The 14,294-nt window shown below is 38.7% G+C and overlaps 1 protein-coding gene across 2 annotated transcripts in view; it reads left to right on the forward strand.

Annotated features, from left to right (window-relative positions):
* Positions 1 to 535: 535 nt before the first annotated feature.
* The window catches only part of PRKCQ (protein kinase C theta), a 122,407-nt gene continuing 108,648 nt past the window's right edge, over positions 536 to 14,294 (forward strand). For both annotated transcript variants that reach the window (XM_021696707.1, XM_021696708.2), the window contains exons 1-3: positions 536 to 658; positions 4,658 to 4,857; positions 8,426 to 8,486. In XM_021696707.1, the coding sequence (XP_021552382.1) occupies positions 541 to 658; positions 4,658 to 4,857; positions 8,426 to 8,486 (379 nt within the window). In that variant the 5' untranslated portion in view covers positions 536 to 540. The remainder of the gene's footprint in view (positions 659 to 4,657; positions 4,858 to 8,425; positions 8,487 to 14,294) is intronic.

Below are 14,294 nucleotides of genomic sequence, written 5' to 3' on the forward strand. Positions count from 1 at the left end.
GTGTACATGACTCTGAAGAAAGTAGACCCTTCTGAAATGTCTGAAGTAAACAGAGTTCAGCTGCTAAATGCCCAGAGCCAACTGCGTCACACACATAAATAGCCTGTATAAGAATTTTGTGGTGTCATATTTAACTGTTGTGACTAAAATAGACTCACCCTTTCTAAACTCATTTTCTTGTTATTGTGTATTGTTTCTTGGGTACCTACTTGAATAATAGAAGAAATAAAATGTTGGAAATTTTTTGCCTCTCTCTGCAATTATTAAACGTAACTCCATTAAATTAAGAGTGGAATTATAGTTCTAACTGATGAGGTCAAACAATGCAGACGTCCAGAAAGCCTCTTTCCTTGGCAAGTCAGTCTGTGGTTTGGGGTGATGTCCTTTGCAGAGGGGAAGTAAAAGCATTTGTTCAAATGGATAGTTGAACCATTTGAGCTTCTGGGCTGCTGGTGATAAAGCACTGGATAAGTGGGAATGGGACACCAGAAATAATTTATTTTATAGCATTTGTCTTTTGTCATTTTGCAGGGAGCAACCATGTCACCATTTCTTCGAATTGGTTTGTCCAACTTCGACTGTGGGTCCTGCCAGTCATGTCAGGGAGAGACTGTTAACCCTTACTGTGCTGTGCTTGTCAAAGAATACGTTGAATCGGGTAAGCTTGAGTGGGTATTCGAGGTGGGGGTGGGGGCGGGGAAGAAGGTCCTGCTGTGAACTATGAGGCAAGTCCTTCCAGGAACTTCAGGCATCTGATTCAACCTAATTTTACACTAGAGGCAATTGATGCCCAGCCAAGCCAAGTACTTCCTCAAGGGTGTAGGAGCTAGTGACAGACTCTGAAGGAGACCCAGATCTCCTACCTCATGTTCCATTTCCCTGTGCCATTTTTCCACATAAGCAAAAGGAACAAAGGAAAGGAGAAATGGGTTGAGGACATGATGTGAGGAGTTAATGGGGCCAATAAAATCTACTGGTAAGCTCAAGGAGAACATGGGACCCATATTGTTAACACTGGTTGTTTCGCTAGATTAAGTCTTCATAATCTTACAATTAACCCTAAAGATGGCTTATTTCTTCTTTGGGCTAAACTCAGATGAATGTTAAAAGAATATGTAATTAGCCATTAGAATCCAAATTTCAGAAAACTTAAGTATTTACAAAACCCTGGATGAGTGAAAAAATTGTCGCGTTTTGTCAAATGTAAATATTTCTAGGCAGTTCATGGTGAGGGGGAAAGTGTGACAGATCCCAAGATTCCTTTTGTGGGTTTAGATCATTCAATTAAAATAATCCTCTTCTGCCTGGAATCTCTCCATGGAAGTTTACATCCCATTTTCCCAGTTTTACTACTTTTCTCTAGTTCCCTCCATACCTTTCTTGTTTCAGTAGACACATTGTAGAGATGAGATTAACGCCGATGCAGGTTGTAGTAACTATAGGAGCCATTCCACTTGACTTACACAGAAAGTATTGATGGAGTGGGAGAGAAAAAGTGCCTTTTCCTTAGAGCTTCTATTCTAGCGGAGGAAGAGAGGCATGGGACAAACTGGAATATATGGAATAATGATAAGTGCTGGGCAGGAAATCCAAGCAGGGCAAAGCGGGGAGCAAAGGCTTGGGGACAGAGAGGCGTGTTTTATTTCATATAGGGTAGTCCTTAAAAGGCCTCTTACGGAGTGGCATTTACAGATGCAGGAAGAACCCGATTCAGCAGTTGAGAACCTCCAACGAGGTGTTTCCAGCTCAGAATCTTGGGTTTCCAAATCCTACCATGCTGCCTTTTTCCTCCCTTAGAAGACTTGTGCTTTGTGATTGACTCCATCCTTGTAGCCACTGTGAGTGCATCAAAGCTGAGGAGAATGTCTGAATCATCCTGATTTCCCTTCTGCCTGGATTTCTCTCCTGTTTAGTTAAAAGTGAGACTAGCACTTGCTCCCAATCTAAAACCTTTCAAATGTCACAGAAACCTTTGAAGTGTAGAATGTCTGAGTTTTTCAAAGCCGCTTTTGACTTAATGGGTCTCCTGGATCCCATTCTCTATAAGCACAGGGTCTCACTGACATTTGCCTCCTGAGAGCCTTTTTTAAATTTCTTCTTCTTTTGGCCTTGCCTTTGAACTTGGTCTGATCAGCCATGTGGATCAAGAGACCTTGTCAGAGAAGAAGACTTTGTTTTTCCAAAAGGTTAGCCTGCAGAGTTCGGAGATTTTGGTTTTTGATTTTGTTTTGGTTTTTGTTCTGAAAAGGAATCACTCTGCACATCACAATTCAAGTATTACTTCTATAGAATTTATGGGGTTTTTTATTTCTTAATTTGATTATAGTTGACACACAGTGTTATATTCATTTCAGGTGTGATTTGATAAGTCTGTACGCTATGCTCACCACAAGTGTACCTACCATCTATCACCATGCAGCACTATTACAATACCGATGGCTAGATTCCCTATGCCCCACCTTTCATCCCCATGACTTATTCACTCCAGAACTGGAAGCCTGGACCTCCCTCTCCCCTTCCCCCATTTTTCCCATTCCCCACCCCACCCCTCTAGAAACCATCAGTTTGTTCTCCATATTTATAGGTCTGATTCTGCTTTTTGTATATTTATTAATTTGGTTTTCTTAGATCCTACATATGAGTAAAAAATCATAGGGTATTTGTCTTTTTTATTTTGACTTATTTCACTTAGCATAATACCCTCTAGACCATCTATGTTGTTGCAGATGGCATGATCTCATCCTTTTTATGGCCATATAATAGTCCAGTGTGTGTGTGTGTGTGTGTGTGTGTGTGTACACACACCTTCCTTATACATTTGTGTATTGTTGGACACTTAGGTTGTTTCCATATCTTGGCTATTGTAAATAATGCTGCAATGAACATAGAGGCGCATGTTTCTTTTCAAATTGGTGGTTTTGTTCTCTCTGGGTAAATACCCAGCAGTGGAAGTACTGGATCGTATGGTAGTTCTATTTTTAAGTTTTGAGAATCCTCCATACTATTTTCCACAGTGGCTGCCCCAATTTTTAAAAATGTATCCATCTTGGAGATCTTAGATTGCATTTTCCATGATGAGTCAACAGAACAGGGACAAACAAGGCAGAGTGTTGTCAGTCTGAGAGCCTTTAGAAATGGTAAAACTCACTGTAAGTAGATAGGATCCTGAGTTCCGGTCCTCTTTTTGGGAGATTACAAACCAGTGAATGGAAAGGTGAGAAGAGCCTTATCGCAGGCATCTCTGTCCCTTGCAGGGGCGTGGAGAAAGGTTGCAGCTGAGGAGTTATGAGAAAGAGGGGCTTCCCATCTGTGGAAGTAAAATGTTACTGTGGTCATCAGAATTGCCACTGGTATTTTTAAAAAGTGCAATCTCCAGTTAATTTTTTTTTTTAAGCAAGCCATAAAAACCCTCCCCTTCCTCTTCCACCTTTGACAGTGTCAGAGTTTATCCCTTTAATAGCCAGGTTTATCTAAAATTAGAAGTTTCTGCTTATTCAAGTGCCTGTATACCTCCCAAATGACAATTTAGCAAATGCTAGGTGCATGTTCTGCTTTGGCATTGTGCATCAGAGAGAAGGGGCCATCAGGAGTCCAAACTGCTTTGTTTCCATGCTTAAATGGATCTTACTTTACCAACATCTCTGAATTGCTAAATCTGCCACTTAACGTGCTTATTATCACAAGAAACCAATACTCAAATATAGCTGCAGTTTGCTGTTCCTGAAATGATTATACTACAGAAAATCCAGTGGGGATGAAAGATACGCCAGTATCACTTAATTCCACTAGCAGACTCTTTCCCAATCACTTGGTGGTTCCAGAGAGGTTTTCCTTACACTTTATCACCCTGACCATAGTTCTCGTCATCAGCCACTTCCAGGTCTCCTGCCTGCCTGCCTATTCTCACGTGTAGGTCTGTAGTCTGCTTCCCTGATCCGAGGGATTGAGAACACTGCCTCTCTGAGTTACTTGTTAGTTTTTGCGTAGGGTGGATGGTGCATGTAAAATGTATCCTCACTTGAGAATTAGAGAAAGAAATGATGGCTCATTATGTTTTAGAGGTTTTTTTTACCTCACGGTGCATTTATGTCAAATGGAAAATTTTTAAATGTCTTTTTAAGAAGCATTCACTATAAGCCTTAAATTATGCCACAGAGTCTTTCAGATGAACACACAGTAGTTTTCTATCAACTCTTCTTAACCAGATGACAGTGAAATTAATTAGTTGTGTGTCCACCCTTTGTAGATCATCAAAGGAAGATACCAAAAGGCATGAAAGTGTATGACATGTAGAGAATGGGACCTAGGTCACTCTACCCTCCCAAATATAGCAGGCTTGGCCCCTGATGTCTATTTGCTCGAAGTAAAGCAACTAACTGTTGAATAGGAAAAGAACATTGCCAATCCAAGACTTTATCATATTTTTGTTGCTTAAATTACCAGATTGATTTTTAAGTTTCAATGTCTCACCTTGCAAATAGACCTTAGGACTGTCTCATCCTGTCCTATATTGTCTGTAATTGTTTTACGTGTTACTTTTGACTTCCCAATGGAATTATGTATCCTAGAGAACAGAGGGAGCAGGTGCCACTGCCAAGTTGAATTATTTCCCAGAGTTGGCTAAAGGAGTAATGAGAACGTATCTTTCTGTTCCTAGAGAATGGACAAATGTATATCCAGAAAAAGCCAACTATGTATCCGCCCTGGGACAGCACTTTTGATGCCCACATCAACAAGGGAAGAGTAATGCAGATCATTGTGAAGGGCAAGAACATGGACCTAATATCCGAAACTACCGTCGAGCTCTCCTCTCTGGCTGAGCGATGCAGGAAGAACAATGGGAAGGCAGAGATATGGGTAAATATCCAGGCTGTGAGCTTCTTTTAAAGTGTTCACACCACTAAGTGATAAGCACCACACTCGCTGAAGACTAGAGCAGAGTTTCAGTGTCATCCTGAAATTATGACACACTAGTCTTGGGTAAACAGATTCCCTACCACTTACTCACTGATGGCTTGATAATGAGAATGTTCGTTGTAGACTGCAAAACATACTGACATATTCAAATACCTTGACTCCTGTGTAAGATGAAGAAGGTCTCTTAGGCTATGAAGAATTGTTATTGATCTATAACATAAGCTCAGAAATATCACCAATTCCCCTTAATTTGGGAACCTAGCTGTGGACTATTTGTTGAGATATCATATCTATGTGATCTCTTGATAAGATATCTTAGATAAGGTGATAGATAAGGGAAAGGACCAGCAAAGATCCATGTGAAGTTTGGTCTTCCCTCTCCATACTTTGCCACTCCCTATCAATTTTTTTAGCCATAACTATTCACTTAGCTCACTTTGTACAAAACAGTACATCACACACAATCCATGTTGCTGTACTAAGTTTTTGAAAACTTAATAACTGTTTGGGTAGCGAATGTTTAGAAATGTTAAAGGAAAGAGTGAAATATAAAAGCATAAAAAATTCTCATGAAAATTTCTGAGGTCCACAAAATGAAAAAACAAAACAACCACAAACACCAGTTAAAAACTGTTTTTAAATGATCTGCAACCCAGAAAATGTTTTCAAATGCTTTATCATTTATTCAAAAGGAGAGAATCTTACCTTTTTCTTCTTATTTCCTATAACTCAGATTTTTAAGAACTCCACCCAGAACATTTTTTGAAGTTGCTGGTTTCAAAATGGGAATGATGGAAACCTAACAACTAGATTTTGGTGTCATTTTTAAATTTTTGACCTAAAAAAAAATCAGTACTCTTAAGGAGAGTATGTATTTATATACATCTTTGCTGGTGACACTAAAGTAATCTTTGAAGATAAACATATACCAAGATTTTTTTTTTTAAGTTCCCACACTTAAACATGTTTAGTAAATGTAGCCCAGTAGTATCTGTGGTGCACTTCTGTGTCTGGTTGGAGAAATGATCATGGAAACAGATCTTGGTTTTTTTTTGGGGGGGGGGGGTGCACTGCCTAGGCAGGTAGAAGAAGCTAAATAACTGATAACATCACAGATGCGACTTAAATGTGGAAAGGTTTACACAAACCGGGGAGTGGGAGACGCCAGCACTTAGCTCAGCTAGAAGAGATTAATTAGACCAAATGTTAACCTGGTTTTCCACTCGGCCCTACTTATTTTCGGCTTTCTGCCTCATTTTTTTAAAAAGAGTCACCAAATGCCTAATTTTTCAAAAGTAGCATGCTATTTGGGGCGCCTGGCTGGCTCAGTCTGTGGAGCGTGTGACTCTGGATCTCGGGGTTGTGAGTTCAAGCCCACATTGGGTGTAGAGATTACTTAAAAATAAAATCTTTAAAACAAACAAAAAAATAGCATGCTATTTGATTTCCTTCTCAGTTAAATGGATAACGAAATTTTAAATTATTTGTTTAGGCTTCACTGATGAGCAGATTGGTTTTCTATTTATATCTCTTTAAGTTGTATTTGATTTCTTGCTTAGGTGTTTTCTGATTTTATTTTTGTCAAAGTTTTTACTTTTTTTTTTTTTTTTTGTAATCTAGGGTTATTTAGCCATAAGCACTTGGTGGCCTTCAGATCCTCATTTTACTTAAGCAATCTTTTTACATTTTACAACTTTTTTTTCCCAAGAATATTCCTTAGTTTACTTTCATTTATAGTATTTTTAAGGGCCAACAGGATGCTCTGGACTTAGATTTCCCCTTGCTCTATTGAAATCCACTTTCTTAAAAATAATTTCTCTATCTGAAAAAATATCCACAGGGGAAGGGAGGGAAAACAGAATGGGAAGAAATCAGAGAGGGAGACAAACCATGAGAGACTCTGGACTCCAGGAAACAAACTGAGGGTTACAGAAGGGAGGTAGGTGAGGGGATGGGGTAACCTGGTGATGGTTATTAAGGAGGTCACGTGTTGTGATGAGCACTGGGTGTTATATGCAACTAATGAATCATTGAACACTACATCAAAAACTTAGGCTGGCTAACTGAACATAAAAAGAAAAAAAAGACGTACCCACAAAAAAATATATCTATTTTCTGAAATTTGCCCTTCATCTCCACAGACTCCATCCAGTTTCTACATACCACACTGAGACTTGCCTTCTGCTTTCCCAAGGATTTGATTGTTCATATGATTACCTCTTGTTCGCTCTCAAAAGCATGATGCAGTGTGATTTCCTATGGATACTGTTTTTCCAGCAGCTAACTGGTTCAATTTCGTCCATCACCACTAAGTCCCGAATACTGATAACTTTGTGGTCATCTAGTACCAATTTTCCCCACTTCACTTGGGAATGAGCCCCTTATTTCTTGCTCTTCTAGTTCCCTTTTTGTCCCTATCTTTATTACTTATTTCATAAACCAGAGAACAAGGTGTATATACTTGATGTTAAAAGCACTTCTCTTCTCATTGATCTGTTTAAGCTAGCATGAGGATTTATAGTTGACCAAACAGTAAATGCTTATGTTATCATAAAATTCTAATAGTTGTGATGCTTTGACGCTATTATGTCAGCTTTGCAGAGATCCTGAAAGGCTTAGTGACATGCACAATGTCATACAATCAGTAAATTATTTAACCACAATTCAAATTTGGTCCTGGGTTCAACCAGACATTTCTTACTATTTCTCAGTTATTCTCATTAACCCATGGGTGTAATGATCAATAATGACCTTCAGTTCACCTTCTGATTCTTTTGAGTATACTAGTGCTCTAGTGCTATGGTTTAATATGTTAGCAATAGTAGTCAAGTTATCTTGGATTTGTCATTTTACCCCATGTCACGTCACATGATATCCTTCATCATCCCTTCAGTGATACTGTTCTGGTCTCTTCTATGTAATGATACTGAAATATGTATTTTTATCCATTCTTGGACTAATCTAATCAAAATTTCCCTTGGTGGATTATCCAGCACTTTCCCAAGGAAACAGTCTCTCCTTATGAAAGGAAAACACTGCTCCCACTTCATACCCTGGTTAACCTAGAGGCATGTGGGTAGGCACCCTCAAAGCAGGATCCATCTTTCCTTTCAGAAGGCCTACTGTTCCCCACAGTTAGCTGGTCCCAGTGTCCGTGATTCTTTTGTCGTGGTGAAGATCAGAATCTGCCCTACTAACAACCATGTAGATGAGAAGCAGCAAGGATATCAAACAGAAACTATTTTAGGATTTTGTTTCTTCCTCACAGAAATTTTGATGTCCAAGTAAAATTAATGAGTTGCTGAGGTGTTTTAATAAAAGGAAGGTTGTATTCATGGATGTTCTGATGATAACCGTTATGAGTGAAATGTAAGGAGGCGGCAGTCTTGGGCTCTACGTTGGAAATCTGCTGTCACCATACTTGTCAGTTACTATGTCATTAAACTTAGCACTTGTTTCACGTTCTGCTGATATTTCTTTCTTTTTTTTTTTTTCTTCTCTCCATCAGTTAGAGCTGAAACCTCAAGGCCGAATGCTAATGAATGCAAGATACTTTCTGGAAATGAGTGGTAAGTAACATTTTGTCTTGTTTGGGAGTGAGGAGGGCATGTCCTTTCTCCTCGTGTACAATCTATTTGACTCTTGCAATAGCAGAGAAAATAATTAGGAGAAAAGGAAACACAGGAAGTTTTCTCAAAAGTTTTCAGTGGTGCTCAAATATTAGTTGAAAATGTACTATCTGGGCCAGATAAACGTAGAAATATACAACGTTTCCAGCATTAGTTTCTAAATAGTGTGAACTCACGTACCCAGGGCTTTCAGAGTCTGTCTGTATTTTAGTTTGGAAATGTAACGTAAATACAAAAGGCTCTGTTTATATGTCACTGTGAGTGATAAAACAAGCGACCACAGTATCAGTAAAATACAAAATGAATAGGAAACCAGTAAGTATTTTTCATAATGCTCGTAGCAAAATAATAATGCTGCAGGTTAGTCACCTCAAATCCTTTTAGGAACAGGCAGGAGAACATGCATCGCGAAAGAGTGTCATTTGCATGTCATGCACAGACATGGATCACAGAGGTGACACTTATGAGCAGGGCGCTTGGTGCCTGTGACAGCCTGTCCGTTCCTCCTATTGCATTTGTACTGTATCATCAGAGTGCTATGCAAACAAATCAAATGTTGCTGCTCCTAAAATCCTAAGCCTCGGGATGGATATGTGTACTTACTGATCACAAACTGATTTCATTTTTTCCTAAATTAGTTTTACTACCAAGAAACAAGTTTTAGTTTAGAGATTTATGGTGCTTTCTGGGTTTGGGATCAACATATCCAATGTCCTTGAGTCCAGATTCAAACAAGTACATTGAAAAAAAAAAACATTATGAGATTATCAGGGAAACTTGAACCCTCACCAGGTATTTGGTGATGTGGAGGCATTGTTACTAATTTTCTAGGTGTGATGATGGTACTGTGGTTCTATTTCCTAAAATGGGTCCTCATCTTTAAGACACATACTAAAATGTTTATAGATAACATAACACCAGGCATTTGCTTCAAAATAACCCATTGGTATGTGGGTGTGGGTAACAGATAACATGTATTGGAAAATAGTAGCCATGGACTGGTCATTATTGAAGCTGGATGATCGGTACTGGGAAATTGATTACAGTATTTGCTCAGCTTTTGTATGGATTTAAAAATTCCCATAATATTTTTTTAAGAAGAAGAGAAGGATCCCTAAAGAGGCAGCAGTACAATCTGAACTTTTCTTTTATCTCGTGGAGGCTCTAGATACATAGAACATGGCATTGTACCATTTTTTTAAGATTTTATTTATTTGTTTGAGAGAGAAAGTGCACAAGCAGGGGGAGCAGCAGAGGGAGAGGGAGAAGCAGGCTCCCCACTGAGCAGGGAGCCCAACAAGGGGTTCGATCCCCAGACCCTGGGATCATGACCTGAGCTGAAGGCAGACGCATAATCGACTGAGCCACCCAGGCACCCCAGCACTGTACTACTTCTGAGTTGGCCAAATGGTAGCATATGGTTGTAGGAGCTGGATAACCAGGCTTGCATAGTAAGTGAAAGTACTGTCCTAAATGATCATGTCAGTAGTGTTTAATTCCCTCAGGAAGAGGAATTATGTTCTTTTAGTTCAAAACATGATCTAATGTAAATTGAAGGAAATTGTCCATGAGAATGCCAAGTGTTTTGGGTAAATGGTTTAAAGACCACTGCTTTGAGAAACAATTTCATGGTTATTTATCCTATTGCTTCAAAACTTAAATTTTCTCTTAGAATGAGAGAGAACATTTAGGTGGCGCAAAAACAATGATATTTCACAGACAGAAATTACACAAATCCAGGAAAGTTTTTTTGTTTAAGGATAGAATTTTGTCATGTTTAAAATCTTTTGTATCTAGACGCAAATTGAGACTCCATTTCTAAGTTTTTATGTATCTAAAAGTTCTAATTTTTAACAAACAATATTGTGGACTAACCCAACTAGAAAATTCTTTATTGATGACAAGAAGTATAGGATATCATTCTATTTTAAGAATATTATTATATATAAGAAATAGTTTTCAGAAGGATTCAGAAAACCAAGACATGAGTTCTCATACTCAAGGAACTTAAGCCTAGATTGGAGAAGTAGTACAGACTAAACAATTGGAGAAGAATTTAGTTCCCAAGCACATAAATACTGATTAACCAAGAGAACAGTATGAGTTGCCTTCATTCCAGAAAATTCCATAGAGTGGACATTGAAGGATAGGCAGAGTTGAATTTGCAGACAAGAGGGATAGCTTTCTAGGAGGAAAACATGAAGATTTGAGCAAAAATATAAATGGATACAAAACTGTGAGAAGACCAGTCTAGGCAGATCAGAGGGCCCCTGCTAAAACCAGAATGAAGAATCTAAGACAGATCTTGGAGGACCTGGAAACCAGGCAAGAGGAGGGTGTAGACCTAGGAACAAGGAGTCACATTATGATGGATGGAAGTAGTCTTTGGGGGAAATTGCTTCTGAAGGAATGTGGGACAGATCTGGAAAGGGAAATAGACTGGATATAGAGAGAGCCTATAAAATTTCATATTTGCAATGGAGAAGTGATGAGAACCTGGTCTTGGGGCATGGTTATAGGAATGAAATAAAAGAAAGAGGCCAAAAGAAAATCAGATTTCATGGCAGTGTAGATGAAAGGGTATGCCCATTATGAGTACATAGTTGAAGTACTTTATATTTCTTTAAAAATGAAAGCTGAATGAAGGGAAAAAATGTTGATGATGTTCCTTAAAATAGTTGGACTAGGAAAATGATAATAGGAGTGGTAGGGTTGGGAGATATGGGAAGAGAAAGCAATTGGGGAAGATACAGGATTCAGTCTTGGATAACGTTTACAATAATGTCATGTCTCCTGTACCCTTCTTTTATGGAAACATCAATATTTTTCTACTCTACAGGGAAGCAAATGGCTATTGCTCTCCACACACAAATCACTCCATTCTCTCTCTTTCAAAATCCTCATTCTGTGATTTCTGTAGTAGATTAGTTTATCTTCTTCCCCTGCTCTCCTACCATCATTCTTGGTAGCTTTAGTGTTCACTCCCACCTCATATTTTGACACCTTCCTACACGTTTCCTTATCCATTCAAAAACCTGCAGTGACACCACAGGTTGTCACCTGGAATTCTCTACTGTTGAGGACTCAGAGTCAGACCTTTCTCTCTCAGAGCTCATCCTCCTCCCCGTCAATTCTGTCCTCTCCCTCACCCACTAGCTACAGGAATCTACCCTAATCTGGTTTCTCTCTTTATACCTTTTGTTAGCCCACATCTGGCCTTGACTCCCTACTTTGCCTGAAGTCCATAGCCCTTTCCAGCACTCTGCTATCATGAGTGCCCTCTTCTGCCAAAAAATGTTCTGATCTCCAAACCTTGCATTCTTCCCTCTCCTTCTCCAAGGCTTTCCTAGAAAAAGCCATGCAGCTGAGTCCATTACAAACTGTTGCTGGTAGATAATAATGTTCTGATGTTTTAGACTCATATACTTAACCCCTTAGTGGATTTCTCCAAGTAGATTTCCTGCATTACTTTAAATTCAATATGTCCAAGGTTACACTCACCATTTTCACCAGTAATCTATTCCTTTTGTACTCACTATCTCAGTTAATTATTACTCCATCCACCCAGAAACCTGGAATTAACTTTCATAGCCTCCCTTTTCTTGACCTCCCACATTAATCCAACAGTTTCTGCCCATGTTGTCTCCTTAGGATTTTTCAGTTTTCCCCCTGCTTTTCATCATCATTGCCTCTTGCCAAATCCCAATGATTCTCCTACATGACTGCCAGAATAAACTATATAAACTCCGCTCTGAATATGCCATGCTTCTGTTCCTCCCTTTGCCCCTGCCTACAGCCTTTCAGTGTTTGCGAATTTTCTACAGGAAATATTCAGGCTGAACTGATACCTACACATCTTCTGTGTGTGACCACTGATGTTTTCTGCTTCATATTCCACACTCCGGCAGTACGTACATTCTCAGAGACCTTGTCTGAATGTACCCTTGTACATTCTCTTCATCTAGAGAGAACATCATTTGTTTTCCCCACCGTACCTTCTCCCATACATTGGTAGAAGTTATTTATTCTTCAGAACCCAGCCCAGAAATCACCTTTTAGTACCTTTCTTGTCCAACTTTTCTCTTTTTCTTGCCTCCACCTATCTATACCTGCCTTAACTGGTGTAGTTTCCTTACCTCTGTCACATAGCATCCTGTGAATATTTCTGTTCTGACTTTTACTACAATAATTTCTTGCTGGAAAGCAATGGCTGAACCACATCTTATTTGTCTCTTTAACTCCAGCACCAGGTTGCATGCTAGGTACACAGGAGGTACTTAATAAATGTTCATTGAACTATTTAGTTAGACTCACCCTGGTATTTAGAAATTCCTTTTATTTTCTTTTGATGCCCATACAATGGCTATTCCAGAAATTCCCATACTACTCAGTCTCTAAGGGTATCTCATTCTTCTCTCACTTCTGGAGTTTGGCCTTGCCCCCGGTTTAACTGGGAACAACTCTGTCTTCTGTCTGTCTCTGTACTTTAGAGATAACTGCTGCTCCCTACACTTGCTTCCTGCTCTTTTGCCTCGAGACAGTCCCTCCCTTTCTTGGTCTCCTGCCTCAGATTCCTAGCAGCTACGTACCGTAAGCTCTGTAGCATCTTCAATGTTTCCTTCTCTCTTTGGTTTCATTGCCAAGACATACTGAATTAAGCCATCTTGTCCAGTCTGGAAACTTTTTTTTTTTTACCCTAAGAGTCTGGCTTATATTTTGACCAATCCGCTAAGTTGCTTTCTTCAAGAGTATTATTCCTCAAAACAGATTTCTCTTTCTTAGCCTCCAGTTCCCTTGACATCTCTATACCAATGCTGAAAAACCCATTCTTTCTTGGCTTACCCGATGTGATACTATTTAAGTTTTTCTCTTAATTTTTTAGCTGCTTCTTCATGGTCTCTTTTGTAATTCCTTTTACTACCTCCTAAAAAATATGGGTGTACATATCACCATGTCTATTCCAAACCATCACATACTGTTCTTTGTGTGAGTGCCATGTCTCCCTGACTTGACTGTTAGCCACTCAGAAGTTAGGGATAACATCTCATATTTCTTTAGAACATTCAGCATAGCAGTTTGCTCAGAGCTGCCCAGGAAACATCTGTGGTTGACTGATTACAAACAAGTGATAGGTTAGGCTAAATAAATAGATTAGGAGCCATTACTATAAAAGAAATAACCAAACATACAAAAACCAATAAACCTATTCAAGCCAATAAACATAGGAGCAAATTACTTCAGAAAAAAAAAAAACATAATAAATACCAGAAGAATTCAAGAAATTCTGAGTTTTTATATAGTTGCTCTCCTGTAATGATCAAAGTAGTTAGAGGATAAAGAAAAATCAAAGGAAGACCCAAGGGGATAAATGTATTTCTAGCACTTTCTAACATTTTTAAAAATTTACAGTATTATAATTTAATGCTCAGACGATATATATATATTTTTTACAGTAATATGATTAGGGTTCCCAGAATAATTCACTTCTATTGCCTGAATTTAGAAGTAATTTTATATATCATTTCATATGGACCAAAATAGAAATGAGTCAAATCTTACTGACAAACCACCTACTACACCAGTCACAAGTTGTAAATAGATCTGCTTATACCAGAACTTGCAGAAAACAGCAATTGCCTCAGTGACCCTGAATTTAACCCCTCATTCACTAACCCTAATTTATTTCTAGCTTAGTTCTATATAAAAAGACCTACATTACCTAGCCTTAAAGTATTAGGCAAAGTATTA

Source organism: Neomonachus schauinslandi, chromosome 5 (assembly GCF_002201575.2).
Source record: "Neomonachus schauinslandi chromosome 5, ASM220157v2, whole genome shotgun sequence".
Classification (NCBI taxonomy): Eukaryota; Metazoa; Chordata; class Mammalia; order Carnivora; family Phocidae; genus Neomonachus; species Neomonachus schauinslandi.